General features: G+C 46.8%; 1 protein-coding gene across 9 annotated transcripts in view; it reads right to left on the bottom strand.

Moving 5' to 3' along the window:
* Window positions 1-18,154, bottom strand: part of GLT1D1 (glycosyltransferase 1 domain containing 1) — a 91,799-nt gene that overhangs the window by 46,910 nt on the left and 26,735 nt on the right. For 8 of the 9 annotated variants that reach the window (XR_003963951.1, XM_030292432.2, XM_030292433.1 and 5 more), the window contains 3 exons: window positions 12,329-12,434; window positions 8,634-8,685; window positions 2,063-2,111 (listed from right to left, as the gene is read on the bottom strand). Coding sequence is in view for 8 of the 9 variants with exons in the window: in XM_030292432.2 (XP_030148292.1) it covers window positions 2,063-2,111; window positions 8,634-8,685; window positions 12,329-12,434 (207 nt within the window). In the remaining variant the exon portion in view is untranslated. The remainder of the gene's footprint in view (window positions 1-2,062; window positions 2,112-8,633; window positions 8,686-12,328; window positions 12,435-18,154) is intronic. The other variant, XM_030292431.1, reaches the window with a different exon arrangement.

The raw sequence follows: 18,154 nt of genomic DNA, 5'->3' as shown, positions 1-18,154 counted from the left end.
TGTTTTCATTGGAAATACGCTCCATCTACTGTAGAAATGCATAGGCCCAAAATGCTGCCTTCAAGAAAATTCCATCTGACACAAACAAAAATTAATTAAACTGGTATCCAAACTCCATAAGCAGAATGAATGGACTCTGTGTGGAAACTTCTGGATCTATCTGCTGGTCTTGGCATATATCTGAGCATTATTTCCCCTAAATCTACTAGACCACGAGAAAATAAGTATCAAGTCCTATATAGATGTTTAAAACATGTTATGAATGGTATTTTAAGAACTCATCCTAGCAAGTCGAGAAAATGCAGTTACTATATATATATATATATATATATATATATATATATAAAATCTGGACCTGGGTTATTTTTAATCTCTGTAATAAAAGAAATCTGGCAAAAGCCAACTGGCTTATATTGATTTTGAAAAACATTATCTATATTAAAATGCTCTAAGTACAAATTAGCTTTCTTTTCTCAATATTTATTATTGTTTCTCTTGCCTTGAAGTAACACAAGAGTCAAAATCCTTGTATATCACTTCCCTTGCAAGATTAGCTCATTGATGCAGGAAATGAGAAAGAAGACTGTGTGTGAGCGTGTGTGCATGTAGGGGGTGGGGAGAAACCATTGTCTATGAGAAACCATTACTTAAGTTGGCCCATTCTCTTAATTTGGCTGTCCATGACCTACCTAGTAGGTATAAAAAGCCAGTGTCCCGTCGGATAGGTACTTACAAATACACCTGACTTTCTAGCAGGTCCAAACGGTAACTGATGCCTTTTTATAATGGAATAACAGGCAGCGACAACAAACCCCCTGTTTTTTGATTTACATAACCTTCTGAAATCAAGCTCTCTGCAAGTAGAAACCACAGCAAGTATTATTTTTGAAATATACGCACAGGCTCTGTGACGAAATACTGATTTTTACTTTGAAATTACAACGTGACTTTTGACGATGGCTTCGTTAAAAGTGCTTTTCAGAGAGTTACAAAACTCATGGCTCATAAGTGGAAAGCTTCAAAGTATACCTTTGTTAAAAAAAAATAAAAACAAAAACGCATAGGACTTGGGCTCTTTTCAGGGAACGTGGTTCTCTTCCTTTCTCCCTACACTTTCCCTTGGAAATCAGTTTTTAAGCAAGGAAAGAAGATAGATGGGGCACAGCCTTTTCACTGAGCTCTTGCAACTGAACCAGACAAAGAGAGATTTTTCAAGAAAAGAAAGGATTCATGAATGGGGTGAGGAATATCTCTGAATGAAGACTGGATCGAGATCCAGTCCCATGGGATCCAAAGCTAACTGGCAGCACAGGAAATAGAAACACCAACAGGAAAACCTGAAGGAAGACGTCTTAAAAAAACAACAACAACAACAACAACAACAACAGTTAAATCTATGGAGTGAACAGATTTACTGGGAATCGTTGATGTGATTCAAAAGCTTCCCCGGCCTTTCTGTTCCTTGGTGATTTGAGGAATTCTCAGCACTTCTGATCATTCCAGATGTCTGAGCCCCAGGTCATGACCGTGTAAAAGGTGCCGGGTGGGGCGGTCTACGCTCTGGAACTGATGAGTTTTCCATTCTTGGGTTACATTAAAACTTTCCAATTCCCAGGGATCTCATTTGGGGAAGAAAAATGCAAAGAACATTTGCATTTCTATCGAGAAATCTCTGAGGAAAGCCAATCTTAATGGAAGTTATTAAAAACGATTAGCTTCCTAGGGTGTGATCAGTCCCTGGAGTTTCTGTTACAGGGTATTTGCAGGGAGGGCCACATACAAGTAGGGAGGGCGTCTAAGGACGAAACTGACGAGGGGAATGATTTTTGAGTTTCCGTGACAGTAGGAACCGTAACAAAAGCTGTGGTCTGCACGACTCCTGCGGCTGCCGGTGTGATTTTCAGAGATAATCAGGTACAGAGCAGTGGACCATGCGGGAAGGAGGCGAGAAAGCGTTCACAGGACAACATGCATTCAGTACATAGGTCAGCAATTAGTTCACACGCGGCTCGTTCAGACGGGCGGGCATGAGGGAGCACCTCCATTGGCTTAGTGAGCTCACCTGTCCTGCCAGCTGCACAGGTGACAGCCCACGAAATCTGTCTTGCTTTCTGCATTGCAATTTCCAAAAGAATTTTGATGAGTACACGCACACACTGAAAGTAAAAGTACACTCTACGTATTGCCTATACCTAAACTGCTTCGAGAAAGTTATTTTTCTTTAATGAGTGCCGAGGCGAGCCACAGAACGGTAAGCCCCAGCAGGCAGTGACGCACAGTCTCCAAACTAAAAAAAAGCAAAAAACTCCAAAATGTCAAGACACCAGAAGGCTTAGTTAGCTCAGTGCTAACCTCGGCAGAGAGTCACATGGGCCATTTTGGTTATCATTGTGGTTTTTCGAATTCAATAACCACTTCAAGCAATATTTATTCAAACTCAAGATGTTTACAAAACAGCTTATAAATATTTGAATTTGGAGAAAGTCCTTTCAGCAGAGAACTTCTTAGAGAAAGTGGGTCAAGAGTGCAGTTGAATTTTCTGTAAGCCTGTGGGGTTTTGGACCCAACGGAGACATATTAAACCCACGATCACTGCTTCCGTGGAGAGAAAAAACTTCCATTAAGATGTATACCTAATTTTCCTTCCTTCCTTCCTTCCCTCCTTCCTTCCTTCCTTCCTTCCTTCCTTCCTTCTTCCCTCCTCCCTTCCGTCCTTCCTCTCCTTCTTTTTTTTCTTTCTTTCTTTCTTTCTTTCTTTCTTTTTTTTTTTCTTTCTTTCTTCCTGTGAAATAGTCACACTTTCTGGTGAAAGTCTGGTGAATTCAGAGAAAGCATCCTTCACTTTTAAACCAAATTTGCATGCTGAAATGTGTATTACATACAGCAATAAGAAACCAACATTCTGTATAGATTAGCTTTACGTTTCCATAAGGCACACATCAAAGTTAGAGATGGGTAGTGAATCAAATTCCTAAAAACGCCACATCAAGGTTATAATTTCACAAACCAACAGAGCAGCGTTTTCACAAAACACGACCGGCGTTGAACTCGTGTGATAAATATTAACGACACAGCGTGCAGACTCGGTAAAGAGCCCGCTGGGAGTGTGCCCTTCACAAAGTAGGCACGTTGTCACGTTAAGGGTGATTTAAACAACACTAAAAAATAATAACGATGAGCCCAAACAAAGGCTTTTCCAATTAAAAGAGATAAAATAAAATCATCTTTATTGAAATCCAATCCAACTAATCTGTGTAGTCAGCCAGAGATTGATAGGGGACCATAAACAGCCTCCAAAGTAGTACCCTGGCTTTCCCAGAGGGCGGGAAGAGACCCAGGGCTGGCAAAATACACCCGTTCTGGATACATTTCCGTTAAGATATCTCCCACTCCCCAATGCTGTGCGAGAGTGTGTCTTTGCAATCTTGAAAAAGCTCATCCCCCACTTGTATGTACAGGGCTGGGCTGACCAACCAGCCACCAGACACAGGAGACCAGGGCACCCTTGAACAAGGGCTGCTCTGAACGGAGATGTGCCCTAAGCACTTGAGGCGCAATGAGGTTTGAAGACAGTACAAAAACAAACCAGGAAAAAAGTGAACTATCTCATTCGTCATTTTTATATTGATGACATGCTGAAATAATAAGATTTTGGAGCTGGACGAAGTACAATAAAGAACTTGGCCTTTGCATGTGACCTCTGGGAGATAATCTACATGATACATGATAGGAGTGTCTTTGTTTAGGGCAGGGCCAGTCACAACCAATGGGCTTAGGGTGGGGGCCGGCCATGCCACAAAGACCAACCGGGTCATTTAGGGTGGGAACTTGGAGTCAAGTGGCATCTGTCCCCTTTGAACACTGGATTCCTGCACATGAGCTGTCAACCACCCAAACCTACAGAATGAAGCTCCAATAAAAATGTTGGACCCTCAACTTGGGTAGCTCCCTGGGTGGCTAATGCTCCATGCACATTGTCTCAGGTCAATGACCAGGGGGTGGAATGATTGGACTCCACGGGGAAGAAGGCAATGGCACCTTGGCCCTACACGGCTCTTTGTTTGGGCCGATTTGAGCCTGATAAAGAGCAGCCACAAGAATAAACCACAACCACGAGCAGAATGACGGTCAGTGAGTTCTGTGCAATCAGACGCAAACGCCACACATCTTTCTAATCTGAGACTATCGGAATTTGATTCCGGTTTCATAATAATTAGGTAGGATGCAGTAAACAACAACCCGAGTCGAGCCTGCTCCCGAAACGAAGGGGCACAAAATTAAAAACAAAAGCTGGCAATTCAATAATGAAGAGTCAAACGTAATTACTCAAAAACCGTATCTCTGTTCAGAAGACCTAAGTAAAAAATCATCTGTCTACAAAAATCCATCTAAAATAATTATACAAACGCAGCTGAATAATGAAGCTTTACATTATTTATAGGTCTTTTTTTTTTTTTATCTGTAAAAACTGATCAGGTGAAGTATTGAGCAGAACTTTGCTGAAAAATCATCCACCAAAAATAGCACAAAACACTGTATTAAAAACCCAGGCTCATGTTCGAATTTAATAACTAACGGCCACCACTTTAAACTCTCAAACGAGATGCCTCCTTTCTTTAGTATATACGGTCTCTTACATCATCACCCCAGACTGAACATTTGCTTCCTGTTTGGTTTAAAAAACAAAACAAAACAAGCTTTGTTATGCTACTTGCAAGAGACTCTTCTGCAAACAAAGACCACTGACCTGGGATTACAGTCCCTCTGGTGTGGCCACCTCCGTTTGAGAACGCGAGTGGTCTCAGGTGAGCTCCCAGACATAAGCTGGCCCTTCTACGGGTACCTCTGGGGCATCGTCACCCCTACTGCCACACCCACCCAGACCGTGGCGGCTCTGTGCATTCGGTGCGGTCCTCACCACGTAGGAAATTGGACCCACGTAAGAGTAACTGTCCCACGCGTCAGTTATCACTGTGACACCGGTGACTCCCGGCTCTGTATCTCCAGCTGCGCCCTCGTCCCCGGGACAGCCTCACGCCGCGGCGACGCTCCGGATATTTACGACTGAGTCCCATATCTGTCTCAGATTCAGCGTGCCTGGGGCTCCCATTTCGTTCTCCTTCCTTTCCCCATCCAAACTCCTTCAGTCGAGCTCGTCCAGAATTTGTTGATAAAAATCTTAAATCACGTTAATATCCTCGAGTCCCGCTTTACTCCTTCCTTACATGCTTCCCACGGTCCTCCCACACAAAAATTTGTCCAGAACGTGGTACGTAGGTTTAAAAAAAAAAAATCATTATCAAAGTGCATTTGTAGGTAAAATGGCATATATTTGTGGGTGAAATGGCGTGATTTTTTTTAATATTCCAGAAAATAAGTGTGTGCGTGTGTGTGCGTGCACGTGTGTGAGAGTGTGCGCGTGTGTGAGAGTGTGTGTGTGACTGTGCATGTGCGCGTGTATGTATGTGTGCAGGCACATGCATGTGTGTGAGAGTGCGTGCGTGTGAGAGTGTGTGTGTGACTTTGTGCATGTGCGCGTGTGTGTATGTATGTGTGCGGGCGCACGCATGTGTGTGTGAGTGTGTGTGCGAGCGGGAAGAATGACGGTAGGTTAAGTAAGCACTGAAGGGTGTAAGCAGGTGGCAGGTAATGGGAGTTCACTCTTCTATTCCTGCTGCTTTTGCTTGTGTGTGGAAATTTCTACATTAAGAAGTTCTCAAGAAGGGTCCTTCCTTGGTAAATCCAATTCAACAAGTGTGTACTGAACACGAGCAGGTGTGACCCCTCTGGGGACGCACTAGCGACCCATACTTTGTCCCCGTCCTCAGGGAGCTCACAACCACATAGGGCGAAGGAGCGGACCGGCGCTAAGTGCATCCTTCCTTGTGTCCCTGTCCTTGAAGCCCCTCCCATGATGAGGCAGACCCTATCTCCACTCCTTGACTTGCTTTGGCCAAACATTAGGCAAGCATCAGGTTGAAAGCTTTCACACCGGTGCCTGCTCTCTCCTGCCGCGGAGCCTCGTGGGGGACAGCAGACCACGGGGGGAGAGGCCTCAGTTGTCCCCACCATCCTAGCGAAGGCCCCAGCCGTGTTAGCAAGGTGGCCACCCCAGACTACCCAGCCTGGCTGAGCTGACCCAGGCAACGCAAAGAATAAATAACAAGTGTTTGATCTAAGGCGCTATGTTTGGTGTGGCTTGTTACGTAACAAAAATTAACACGTACAGTAAGTAAGCACATCTGTACTTAGGGTGAACGGACAGAGGTGACATTGGAGATGGAGAAGCTCGGGGGGCGGGGGGGGGAGGGCTACATACAGATTCACAGACCAGGAACATACGCTTCAACAGGTAGAAGCTTCCTTTCCTGTCTGGCTTAACAGAAGACAGGCGGGGTCCCAGATCTGCTGCTCCGTTGGACCTGTGTGAGGATGCTGTTTGGACTCAGGTATGTGAAGAAATGTGAAGAAATTCAGCATCTCCCTGAGAGGTGGCTGGAAAGGGGGGGCCTTTCAGATCACTGCAAGCATTATTCTCAGATGCTTGCACCAAAACTCAACCAATGGGAACGTCCTAAAGGAACCCGAAATCGTATCATGCTCTGTTCCAGTAAAGTCCGTGGGTCCATCTTGCACTCTGGACGGCTACTTCACCTGTGCACGACTATGTCACAAGCCACACCTCCGTCATCTGAAAAAGACCGGATTCCCTGAGCGGTGCAGATCTTCCGAATGTTGAGGCATTTCGTGACACAACATCAAAACAAAAATCTCATGTGTTAACATGACCAGGAGAGTCTTGTGTTAACATGACCAGGGAAGCTGTCGACCGCGTGGTGGCTTTCCGAAATTCTGATTTTTTTTTTGCCCGACAGGGCAAATGTTATTGTGGGCAACAGACAATGCCAGCCGTCTTGCTTGCCGTGACTGGCTCGAGCCACTCGTTTGGAAGAAAAATGTCTGACAAACGCCCAAGCCTGTCTGCCAATCATTCAAGTATCTGGTTCCATTTGCGACTCAACCACACAAGCGCCTTTATCTCCAGATAAACACCATGCTTCACTCAGAAGGCAGCAGACAGCCTTAGGTAGACTCCCTGTGTCATTACACGGGACGTTAAAAAAACTTACATTCAAAGGTTGAGAGTTGATAAAATTAAACAATATTATTGGCTCAGCAAGGAAATCTTAAAGGGATTTCTTTTTTAAACTACAAGTGGGTGGTGTGAAAAATCAACTCTTACTGGCTCCCACTGGTGGCCTTCACCGGGACTAAAGCGGTCAGCGGTGTTTCTCAACACTCATTTCGCAATGGTGAGAAGGGTACGCAGCGGCTTCCTGTTCTTACGCAAATAGGCTCCACGTTGTGGAGACCCTGAAAGAGTCCCGGGATCCCCCAGGGGGACGAGCATCACTTCAGAGGACCGGCACGCCACGAGGACGCAGATGGCCAAACAGGCGCAACATGGAACTCAGGGCCAGGAAGCTCGTCGATCTTCCTTCTGAGATGCTCAATGTATTAAATTGCGCCGGAAAAGGCCACCTCCAGTTCCTGCCCGGGAAGCGTTTGATGTGAAGAAAGAAGGTGTGTGCGCCCCGGCCGTGGGGGGTGAGCGCACCCACATGCCCACAGAAGCCAGAGCTTTTGGTGAGGGACCGGTCCTAGGAAAGACTGCCTCTGCCCTTGTCCCGACGCGGCAGCATACAAGCACCAAATCTTACAGAAATCCCATAAAGAAAGTGCCTAGCCTGTAAAATACTCCCAACAGGAATAATGCGGACAAATGCTAAGGGCTTAAGTGCTGGGCACAGCGGGTGAGCTGGTGACCGAGGCTCCCTGCAGGTCCCCCCGCCCCGAGAGCAGAGCCTTGTGCTTGTGGCCTCTGGGTTGGCTCCTTCCATTTCCAGCCCGCTCTGCCAGGCCTTCCTGTGACTCCCCGCTGAGAACTCAGACTGCCACCAGCTCCTTCCCCTGCCCCCCTCCCCCCAGCCATCGTGAATAAAGAAGTCAATAAGGGAATTAACTTGCAGAGCTACAAAAAGTCCTCTATGCTTTAAAGCTCTTTGGATAAATGGTCCAACCTTGGAAATTACATCTACCGCCTAAAAGACTTGCTTTGCGTGCACCTGAGTTGGCTGCAACATTTGCAGCACAGCCTGTAAATCACCCAATCTGAGCGCACAAAAGGAAAACAGAAATGTAAAAAAAAAAAAAAAAAAAAAAAAAAACAGTGACATCTTGAGTATCTACACAGGGGCACCTGGGTGGCTCAGTTGGTTGAGCGTCCGACTTTGGCTCAGGTCATGATCTCAGAGCTCGTGAGTTTGAGTCCTGAGTCGGGCTCTGTGCTGACAGCTTGGAGCCTGGAGCCCGCTTCAGATTCTGTGTCTCCCTCTCTCTCTGCCCCTAACCCACTCACGTTCTATCTCTGTCTCTCTCAAAAATAAATAAACAAAAAAAGAGCATCTACACAAATAAAAAACATCGATATACGGGAAACATAATACACTATTGTGGCCACAGTAAGCATTGTCCATGGGAACATCGTCAGTTCGAATCAAAGTGCCTTCAGCGCCCCCCCACCCCCAACCTCACCAGCACGGCCCAAATAACATCACAAAATAAATACATACCCACTGTGTTTGTGCCATTTCCTTCATTGACTCTGTGAAGGCGACGGCAAATCTAGTAAAAGTGAACAAAAATGAGGAAAACAATTAGGGCAGAATTCAATTAGCATGACCATGGAACAGCTCTTTGGGACCACTTGTCAGAGACAGCAAGGCGCTGAGTTTCAGGTGCTATCAATCTCTATCACGTGTGGTCAGAGGCCATCAGGTTTAATCTCCACGCACATCGAAACAAGTTGGGTGTGCAAGGAATAAACAAACGAAGCTCAGAATTTCAATTTGTTGTTTTTGTTGTTTCTGCCATGCAAGGTCAGGGAAGCCAGGAAAAAGCCGGAAAGCCAGAAGCGGGAGACGAGCAAAAGATCCAAGGACAGGCCATCTAGCCCTGACTGCAGCACAGGAGGACGGTGCTAACGTCTTCAAAGTTTACTGAAGGCACGTGGTCACGGAATGTTCATGTCTACATTCACTGAGCAATGGTGTTTCCAGAACTAGGGCTGGGTACACACGGGATGAGCCAGGGGCATCTCAGGGGGGCCCCCTGCCGGGAGAAATGGCTCAGGACTGGTGGCGCGTGTTGAAAGCATCCTCCGGGTGCTTTGCGCAAAGTGAACCCCCTCATTTGGCAAGCAGGACGGCACCCCCACCTCCCTTGAGAGTATCGCTCCGCGCTGGACGCCCCCAGCCCTGGACTCGTGCCCGGCACCCGCACACCGGCAAAAACACCCGCGGACTGAACAAACCAACCAGCCAACGGAGGTGAGTCCTGCCGTCCATCCCAACAGGAAGAGCAGGTGCGTGGGCCCGAGCGCAGAAGAGGGGGGTCGGGCACCTTCGCCCAGGGGCTGTCCCCGCCCACCCCACCCCGTGACCCCTTCTGCCCGGGCGCCCCATTCGCTCAGGACCTAGGCCTCAAGGGGGTCAAGGCGTCAAGGGGGCAACGACAGCCTTGGGAAGGTTTGCATCAGACAGAGGACATGTGCTGGGGCACCCTGGGTTCACACCCACCCACCTAGCAGATAACCACTAAGAGAGCTTCTGACCCCACGATCCTAAGAAAATAAATTTAAAATAACATTAATAAATACATATTTATTTATTTTACTCATTTATTTATTTTGAGGGGGGCAGACAGAGGGGGCAGAGAGAGGAGAGAGAGAGAGAGAGAGAGAGAGAGAGAGAGAGAGACCCAAACAGGCTCTATACTCAGCATTGGAGCCTGACGTGGGGCTTGATCCCGTGACCCTGGGATCATGACCTGAGCCAAAATCAAGAGTCGGATGCTCAACCGACTGAGCCACCAGGTGACCCTAAAATAATGCATTTCTTACAAAAACGAGAAAACTACCGCTTTCCCGCTTTCGGACGAATATCGCCATTTCAAAACATACTCACGTTGACTCGTGATTTTGCTCGTGGAAAACATCTTTAGTAACACTGTAGCTCAAAGACCCTTCGAAATTATTCATGCTGAACCCTCTGACCCACCATCCCATGGGCTTTAACCCATCACGTGCTACGTATTTCCTAGCGGCGAAACTATCTCTGAGGCAGTGTATCTCACATAAGCTCTTTTGCTCATTTGCTTGGCAACATTAGGTTTCTCTAAGGTGAGCCTGCACAATCCTTCACAAAACAATTTCCACAGGCCTCAAACCCCTTACTTAATTTAGTATTTACAAGTCCCAGATACTTACCACATTATAATACGACCCAAATAGCTGGTGCTGAAGTAATTTCAATATTATACCAGAGAGGAAAAAGGTTCCAAACATTGGAAAAGTTCAAAAATAGACTTTATAAGAAAAATATAACTATTTCAAAAGTATTTGATTAAAAACAAAACTCATTATAAAGCTACACAAGTTCAATATTTTACAGAGAAGTACGCCATGTGCTGTCCGACGGGGAATCTAGGATTCATCCGACTTCCCACGCACGGGCTTCAATCAATACCCCTCCCAGATGAAAATCAATGTGTTTTAATAACAACACAATGAATAATGCTAATGATAATACCACAAGATGAATTCATTCAATAATGTTTCTACCAAGCAGAATTATTTTCCTTCTGTAAGACCGTGCATAGCAAACTGCATGAATCAAAGGGTAATAGATGTTTAGGGCGTAAGAACAACATCAAGAAAACCTATAATGATAGATCACCTTTCAAGATAAACCCAAACTCTGTATACCTTTGTTTACTGTAACCCTCCTCTCTCTCCCTCCCTCTCCCTCTTTCCCTCCTTTCTCTCCCTCTCTTTCCCTCTTCCTCTCTCTCTCACTCTCCCTCTCTCTCCCTCTCTCCCTTTCCCTCCCTCTCTCTCCCCGTTTCCCTCCTTCTTTCTCTCCCCCTCTCTCCCTTTCCCTCACACACACAGGTGCACACACACACACACACACACACACACACGCAGACAGTAAACTGTCTATTTGGACTTGGTTGTGTCCCCACATTCACGTCCAGGACATTGTCAGGAGGAAGTGGGTCTGAAATGGACGAATACACCGCTGTAACCCCAGCTTTCAGGGGCAAGACTGACTCCCACCTTATAAAAAGGGGAGGGGGCTGCCTTAGGCTGCACCGTGGACCCTGGAGCGCTGTCTTTAAAGGGATCGGGAATGCTCCGGTGACATAAAGCTTCAAAGAGTTCTGGATTCCCTGACCGCGACTTCCCAGCTGGGAGAGGGGTAGAGACGGACCAGACATTTTGTGGTTGGCCATTTATTGGGGGCATGGGAGCAAACTAAATGTCCGTCGACAGACAAGTGGATAAAGAAACTGTAGGGGCGCCTGGGTGACTCAGTCGGTTGGGCCTCTGACTCTTGGTTTGGCTCAGGTCATGATCTCACGGTTCATGAGTTTGAGCCTCACGTCGGACTCTGTGCTGGCAGTGCAGAGCTTGGGATCCTGTCTCTCTCCTCTCTGTCTGCCCTCCCTGCCTCTCTCTCTCTCAAAATAAACAAATAAACTGAAAAATTTTAGGTAGTATATGTTTCACCAAAAAAAAAAAAAAAAAATGTAGAGAGCACATACAGTGACCTATTATTCAGCCTTGAAAAAAGAGGAAATCCTGCCATCTTGTAACAGCACGGATCAAGGACATTGTGCTCTGCGAAGCAAGCCAGGCACGAAGGACACACACTGCATGGTCCCACTGACATGAGGGTCTAAAGGAGTCAGATGCAGACAAGCAGAGAGCAGGACAGTGGATGCCAGGGGCCGGGGGAGGGGGACACAGGAAGGTGTTCGTCAAAGGGCACCCCGCTGAGCAATCCCGCCGGTGACCCCTGTCCCGACGGCTTCACATAGCTCAGAAACCCACGCGGCTCAGAGCCCTGCTCAGGACACTGCAGACACCCTGCTTCGTGCGCCCGAGATCTGGGACGTGCGTGTGTTGTGCTACAGGACAGCAGGGCCCTGCCTGCCAGCCTGTTCTACGAAGCTTGGCCCAATATTAACCGTAGTTTATCCTCATGCCATGACTTGTTTACAGTGACTCTTCCTGGCAGAATTCAAACGTGCCGAGCGAAAGAAAGAAAAGAAAGAAATGAAACGCAGACACTGGCTTTATTAAGTGAAGATGGAAACTTCCCAAACTACTGCCTCCTGAGTCTTTGGGTTTCGATGCACCAGGCCCCAAAGGGTTAACTCCCCCTCCCCACCTCCCCGGCCTTGAAGTTCTCATAGGCATTACCTGGCTTCTTCCAGGACTTTCCCCATCACTTTCTTCTTCTCTCCATGGTTAACATCTTCATTTAAATCGGTTCCACCGAAGATGATTCCGAAGGGAATCCCGTGACCTGCAAAATTATGACGCTTAGTGAGGCAGAGCGTGCCTTTGCCAACAGCCCTCGCCAGCCCACCCCCAAGCAATGGAAACCCGGGGACCATGCTTTGTTGTTTGTTTCATTTTATCCAGCTCGCCTGAGCAACAGAATAGGTATCCCTGTTAGAAACACGACACGGGGATTGGTCACGTCAGACCACGGGTGCCAGGACTATTTTAAATCAATTAGCGTTAAATTTTAACAGGTGAAAGCCAGTGCTGTGGCCACCATCCATCAGAGCCGAGCTCGTTGGAGACGGGCTCATCCGGCGTCTGTGACGGAGAAGGAGCAGTCCACGTGCAGCCAGGCTGGGGATCGGAGTAGCAGGTGCCGTGCTAGCGAGGGCCCAGGGGAGACGTAGGGCGCCCCGGGGCCACCATGGCTCCAGGGAGCATAATGCAGGGCTGTTGTAGGAACCCGAGCCATCCGAGACCCTGCACATGTAAAGGAAGAGGAGATCTGCCAGGGAGCAAGTCTGTTCCGAGTGAAGCACTCTGGGCTGCTGACAGGCTGAGTCAGGGGACGTTGGATGAGCTCAGACGTGTGAGGCATCGGGTGTGCACAGATCAAGCCACGTGACGTGCTTAGCAGAAGCGACTCCCCAGAGGGACTTGCAGAGTCGGCCAAAAATTGCAGGAGACACTGGCCAGCAAGCCACCAAACAGACCAGCTCTAAGCGGAGTGTTCCTACTGGGATTTCTCAAACCAGCCATCCCGCCCGAGATTCAGTGTGTCGGTCACAGGGGACTCGCCTTCCCTCTTCTTCGCCTGAGAGTTCTTTCTGTCAGTGCAAATTAGCACATTCCGTCTTTGTTCCTCTCTGGCTAGGTGGCCCTTTCCCTGCAATCTGACGGCTAAGGATTCAGCCTCTAGATACTCAGCCCAAGAATCGCACCCACGGGCACCACGAGGTGGCTGGGGAAAGCAAAGATGGGAAACAACTCAGATACAGCAGTGAAGACCAGCCTTTAGCAAAAAAGAAAAAGAAGAAGAAGAAAAAAAGAAAAAAGAGGGGCACCTGGGTGGCTCAGTCAGTGAAGCGTCCGACTTTGGCTCAGGTCATGATCTCGCAGTCCATGGGTTCGAGCCCCGCGTCGGTCTCTGGGCTGACAGCTCAGAGCCTGGAGCCTGTTTCAGATTCTGTGTCTCCCTCTCTCTCTGCCCCTCCCCTGCTTGTGCTCTCTCTCTCTCTCTCTCTAAGATAAACATTAAAAAAATTTTCAAAATGGGGCACCTGGGTGGCTCAGTTAGGCACTCGACTTCGGCTCAGGTCATGATCTCGTGGTCCGTGAGTTCAAGCCCCGTATCGGGCTCTGTGCTGACAGCTCACAGCCTGGAGCCTGTTTCAGATTCTGTGTCTCCTTCTCTCTCTGCCCCTCCCCCACTCTCTGTTTCTCTCTCAAAAGTAAATAAACATTAAAAAAATTAAAAAGAAAAAGAAACAAGAGACGCATATGTTTTGTGTGTGTGTGTTTACACTGACACAAAAAGATTCAAAACAATCTACTGTCACATGAGAAAAATCAAGTGCAGACTGGCATATATATATATGTATACGTATCTACATATATACATACACATATACATATACATATATAAATACACATTTGTATATATGTATAAGTTCTGTGAAAGAATACACAAAATACTGGTTTCATTGCCTCTGGACAAGGGACCCACAAGGCCACAGATCTGGGATGGGAGGGAAACTTACTTTTCACTCTAACATTTTATGTTGTCGGTGCTGTTTACCATGGACAGGTATGCCCTTTTCCAAAACCACAGATAGTTGTAGAAAACCACTCCCATTAGAGATAAGTCACCGCGTGTCATGGGTGTGGACGTCTGGGGATGCCGAGAAAGGGGGAATGGGTTTAGCATGTGGGACGGACACCGATCTTTGGGGACGGGAGGGAGGTATGAGGTGGGAAGAATAATGGGCCCCAAAGATGTCCATTCCTAATTCCTGGATCCTAAGAATGTTTCAGGGGAGAGGCAGGTTAAGCTATTTAGAATCGAGGGGGCCGGTCAGCTAACCCTAAAATGCGAGAGATTATCCTGGATTACCGAGGCAGGCCAGTGTAATCACGGGGGCCTTACAGGTGGAAGAGGCGGGCCAATGAGCCCCCAGGGCCGCCATGTGAGGAGGACCAGACTTGCCCTCACCGGCTCTCGGGATGGGAGTGCGTGTCCCTCCAGAAGGTGGAAAATAAGGAAACAGATTTGCCACCAAAGCCTCCAGAGAGAAACACAGCCCCCACCAACATCTTGATTTTAGCCCCATGAGATCCCTTTCAGCTCTGTGACCTGGCGAGCTGGAGAACCATATATGTGTGTTGTATTGTGCCCCTGGGCTTGTGGCGAATTGTGACAGTGCCGACAGGGGGCGAATATGGATGGCATCCCCCTAACAAAAACTGCCACTTTGGGAGGGGAAAGAAAATCGCAGAGGAAGTCTCGTTCCTTGAAATCTCCAAAGACAGAACAGTGGACACCTGAAAGATATTACACCGAGTAATCACAGAAGCTGCTCGAAAGTTATGAGAACGTTCCGGAATGAAAATGATCAGCCCCGCTAGTTAATTAAGCCAACTGGCAAGCGCTCACATATATCAAACCTAATTTAGTAGGAAAACATCAGACTTTAACAGCAGACCACCCTTGCTCAGAATCCAGGTTCTCCACTTGGAAAACGCGTAACTGAGTGAGTCACTGAGTTTTTCTGAACCTCAGCCATCTCGTCTGTGAAATGGACGTCACAATTGGCTGACGTACTCAGGAGATTAAATGGCTCCCTGCATAAGCCGTACGGGTACAGCCTGGACTCCATGTGACACAGTATCAGTGTGCTTTATGCTGAAGAAGTTTCGAAATACATAAATCCGGAAGCTGTCTGAATTAAGTCAGCACCTGGGAGAATGGAATGTGGGATATTTCATTTACTTTTCTATCTTTTTCTCAACACTTGTTCTACGGTTAAGAAAACAAAGCAACGCACCCAAAATTCTAGAAGTCCTCTGCTATAGCATGATGTGTATAAATGTCTGCAAACTCCTACTGACCCTTCAAAACCTCCCTCAGCCATGCCCTTCTCGCTAAAGTCTTCTCCAAGTTCCTCGGAAGTCACCCACCCCACTTGGATGCCAGGCCATGTACCATAAGGCTTTGGGATTGATTTGTAGGTTGGAAAATCCTGGAGAACAGGAATTGTGGATTATTAGTTTTGTACCCCTTGCTCCTAATACGATACCTGCTAAAAGTTCAATCTTCCAACAGCACTTGTGGAAATGAGCTGAGCCTGAGAACTGGGATACAAACCATTTCCAAGTGCATTTACTCAGAGCCACCCAAGTGGCTGGTCATATTTCACAGATCAGTGGCTCTGCTAGAAATGTCTCATTCCCAATAGTCTGCCGGGAAGAAACACCACAGGTTCCTGAACCCGGCTCCTTTATCAGCCACACAGCACCACCTGCTTCCTCACCAGGTTCAAGCCTGAGCAGATTCTCAACGAGAAACGGAGAAAGGGCGTCATCAAAACGCTTCTCGTGCAACTTCCTGCCAACGTCAGGTCACCTGGGAAACTTGCTTGGTGCGCCATTTAGGGCATATGAAGGAGACCCCAGGGGGCGTCCTGCACAAGAGCAGTCTTCTATTATATTTTAGACAAGGGTAGCTGTGAAGTTCTGTTCCCATATACTTGAACGACTGGTGGGTATACACGTCAAAAGTCTTTCACAGACGTGTGCAGGAGGGAAGAACAAATACAATGTGTTACTTTGAAAGCTAATCTGGTCATCGGTCCGTCGCTTAAATAAAGCATTGAAATTCATATGGTTTTTTTTTTAATAACTGCATTGCACCTGGAATATAGCTGCAGTAAATATTCATACTGTTAATGTGCTTTTTCTCGTCCCTTGACTATTGGTCTTAGCAACCGCGGTTACCTAATTATCCGCTCAGCAAATACTGGTTTTATTTTTTTTTCTTTTAATTTTTTTTTCAACATTTATTTATTTTTGGGGCAGAGAGAGACAGAGCATGAACGGGGGAGGGGCAGAGAGAGAGGGAGACACAGAATCGGAAACAGGCTCCAGACTCCGAGCCATCAGCCCAGAGCCCGACGCGGGGCTCGAACTCACGGACCGCGAGATCGTGACCTGGCTGAAGTCGGACGCTTAACCGACTGCGCCACCCAGGCGCCCCGCAAATACTGGTTTTAAAGCGAAAAGTGAACTTCCATTTGTCCATGCTGTGAAGGTTTTATTTAGATATATTTACTGCGCCCAGACATACACAAGTGATGAGTGACGAGCGACTGTTGGGCAGTATGCATCGGCGCCAGCTGTAAAAATGCACATGCCTGGGAGGCTGCTGTGCCACTCTGAGAAAATCCTAGAGACGGGTCCCCAAGGTTCCTGCAGAGACCGGCTCATCGTTCACAGTTGAGGGGAAAAACGGAAAGTAAGACGTGGCCGTTCATAATCACGCCGTCGAAGACCATTCAGTGACGGGGAAATGTCCCTGATGTGTTGGTAGGTAAACCAGACTGTGGAACTGTCATAGGATCGGCTTTTATTATTTATTTGTTTATTTTATTTAAATTCAAGTTCGTTAACATACGATTTAGTCTTGGCTTCAGGAGCAGAACCCACTGATTCATCTCTTACCTACGACACCCAGTGCTCATCCCAAAAGTGCCCTCCTAATGCCCATCCCCCATCTAGCCCATCCCCCCCCACCTCCCCTCCATAAACCCTCAGTTTGTTCTCTGTATTTGTCTCTTAGGGTTTGTCTCCCTCTCTGTTTTCATCTTATTTTTCCTTCCCTTCCCGTATGTTCATCTGTTGAGTTTCTCAAATTCCACAGATGAGTGAAGTAATATGATATCTTTCTCTGACTAATTTCGCTTTGCATAATACCCTCTAGTTCCATCCATGTTGTTGCAAATGGCAAGATTGCATTCTTTTTCATTGCCGAGTAGTATTCCATTGTGTATAAACCACATCTTCTTTATCCATTCATCAGTCAATGGACATTTCGGCTCTTTCCATGACTTGGCTATTGTCGAAAGCGCTGCTATAAACATTGATCGTGGTTTTTAAAACACACACACAAATTGCAGAGAGAGGGAGACTGGACATTACCAGACATTTATAGCAATTACCATAGTTCTTGGCACAGGCAACAATTCATGTTTTTTTTTATAAAGAAGTTGCAAGTTTATATTGCAGGAGTGCCTCTTGTTTTATAAACTTAATTTTGAAAAAAAATACAAAATAAATAAAAACAAACACATAGAACAGTGGTTATGTCTGGGTAGTGAAACTTGAAGTGCTGTATTTCCTTCTTTGTGTTTTTATGAAGTTTCCAAATCCCGCTTATATGTAATTTTAATAAACCAATAATTGCCATATATTTTATTTTTTTATTCAAAAATTTTTTTATGTTTTATTTATTTTTGGGAGAGAGAGAGAGAGAGAGAGACATCGTGAGCAGGGGAGGGACACAGAGAGAGGGAGACACAGAATCGGAAGCAGGCTCCAGGCTCTGAGCTGTCGGCATAGAGCCCGACGTGGGGCTCGAACTCACGAACTGAGTGAAGTCGGACACTTAACCGACTGAGCCACCCTGGGGCCCCTGAATGCTATATATTTTAAAAGATAGTTTAATCTAACGAAGACTGTTTCAGA

Source organism: Lynx canadensis, chromosome D3 (assembly GCF_007474595.2).
Source record: "Lynx canadensis isolate LIC74 chromosome D3, mLynCan4.pri.v2, whole genome shotgun sequence".
In the NCBI taxonomy this organism is placed as follows: Eukaryota; Metazoa; Chordata; class Mammalia; order Carnivora; family Felidae; genus Lynx; species Lynx canadensis.
Note: the sequence above shows the minus strand (reverse complement) of the source record. Positions and strands in the feature narration are given on the sequence as shown.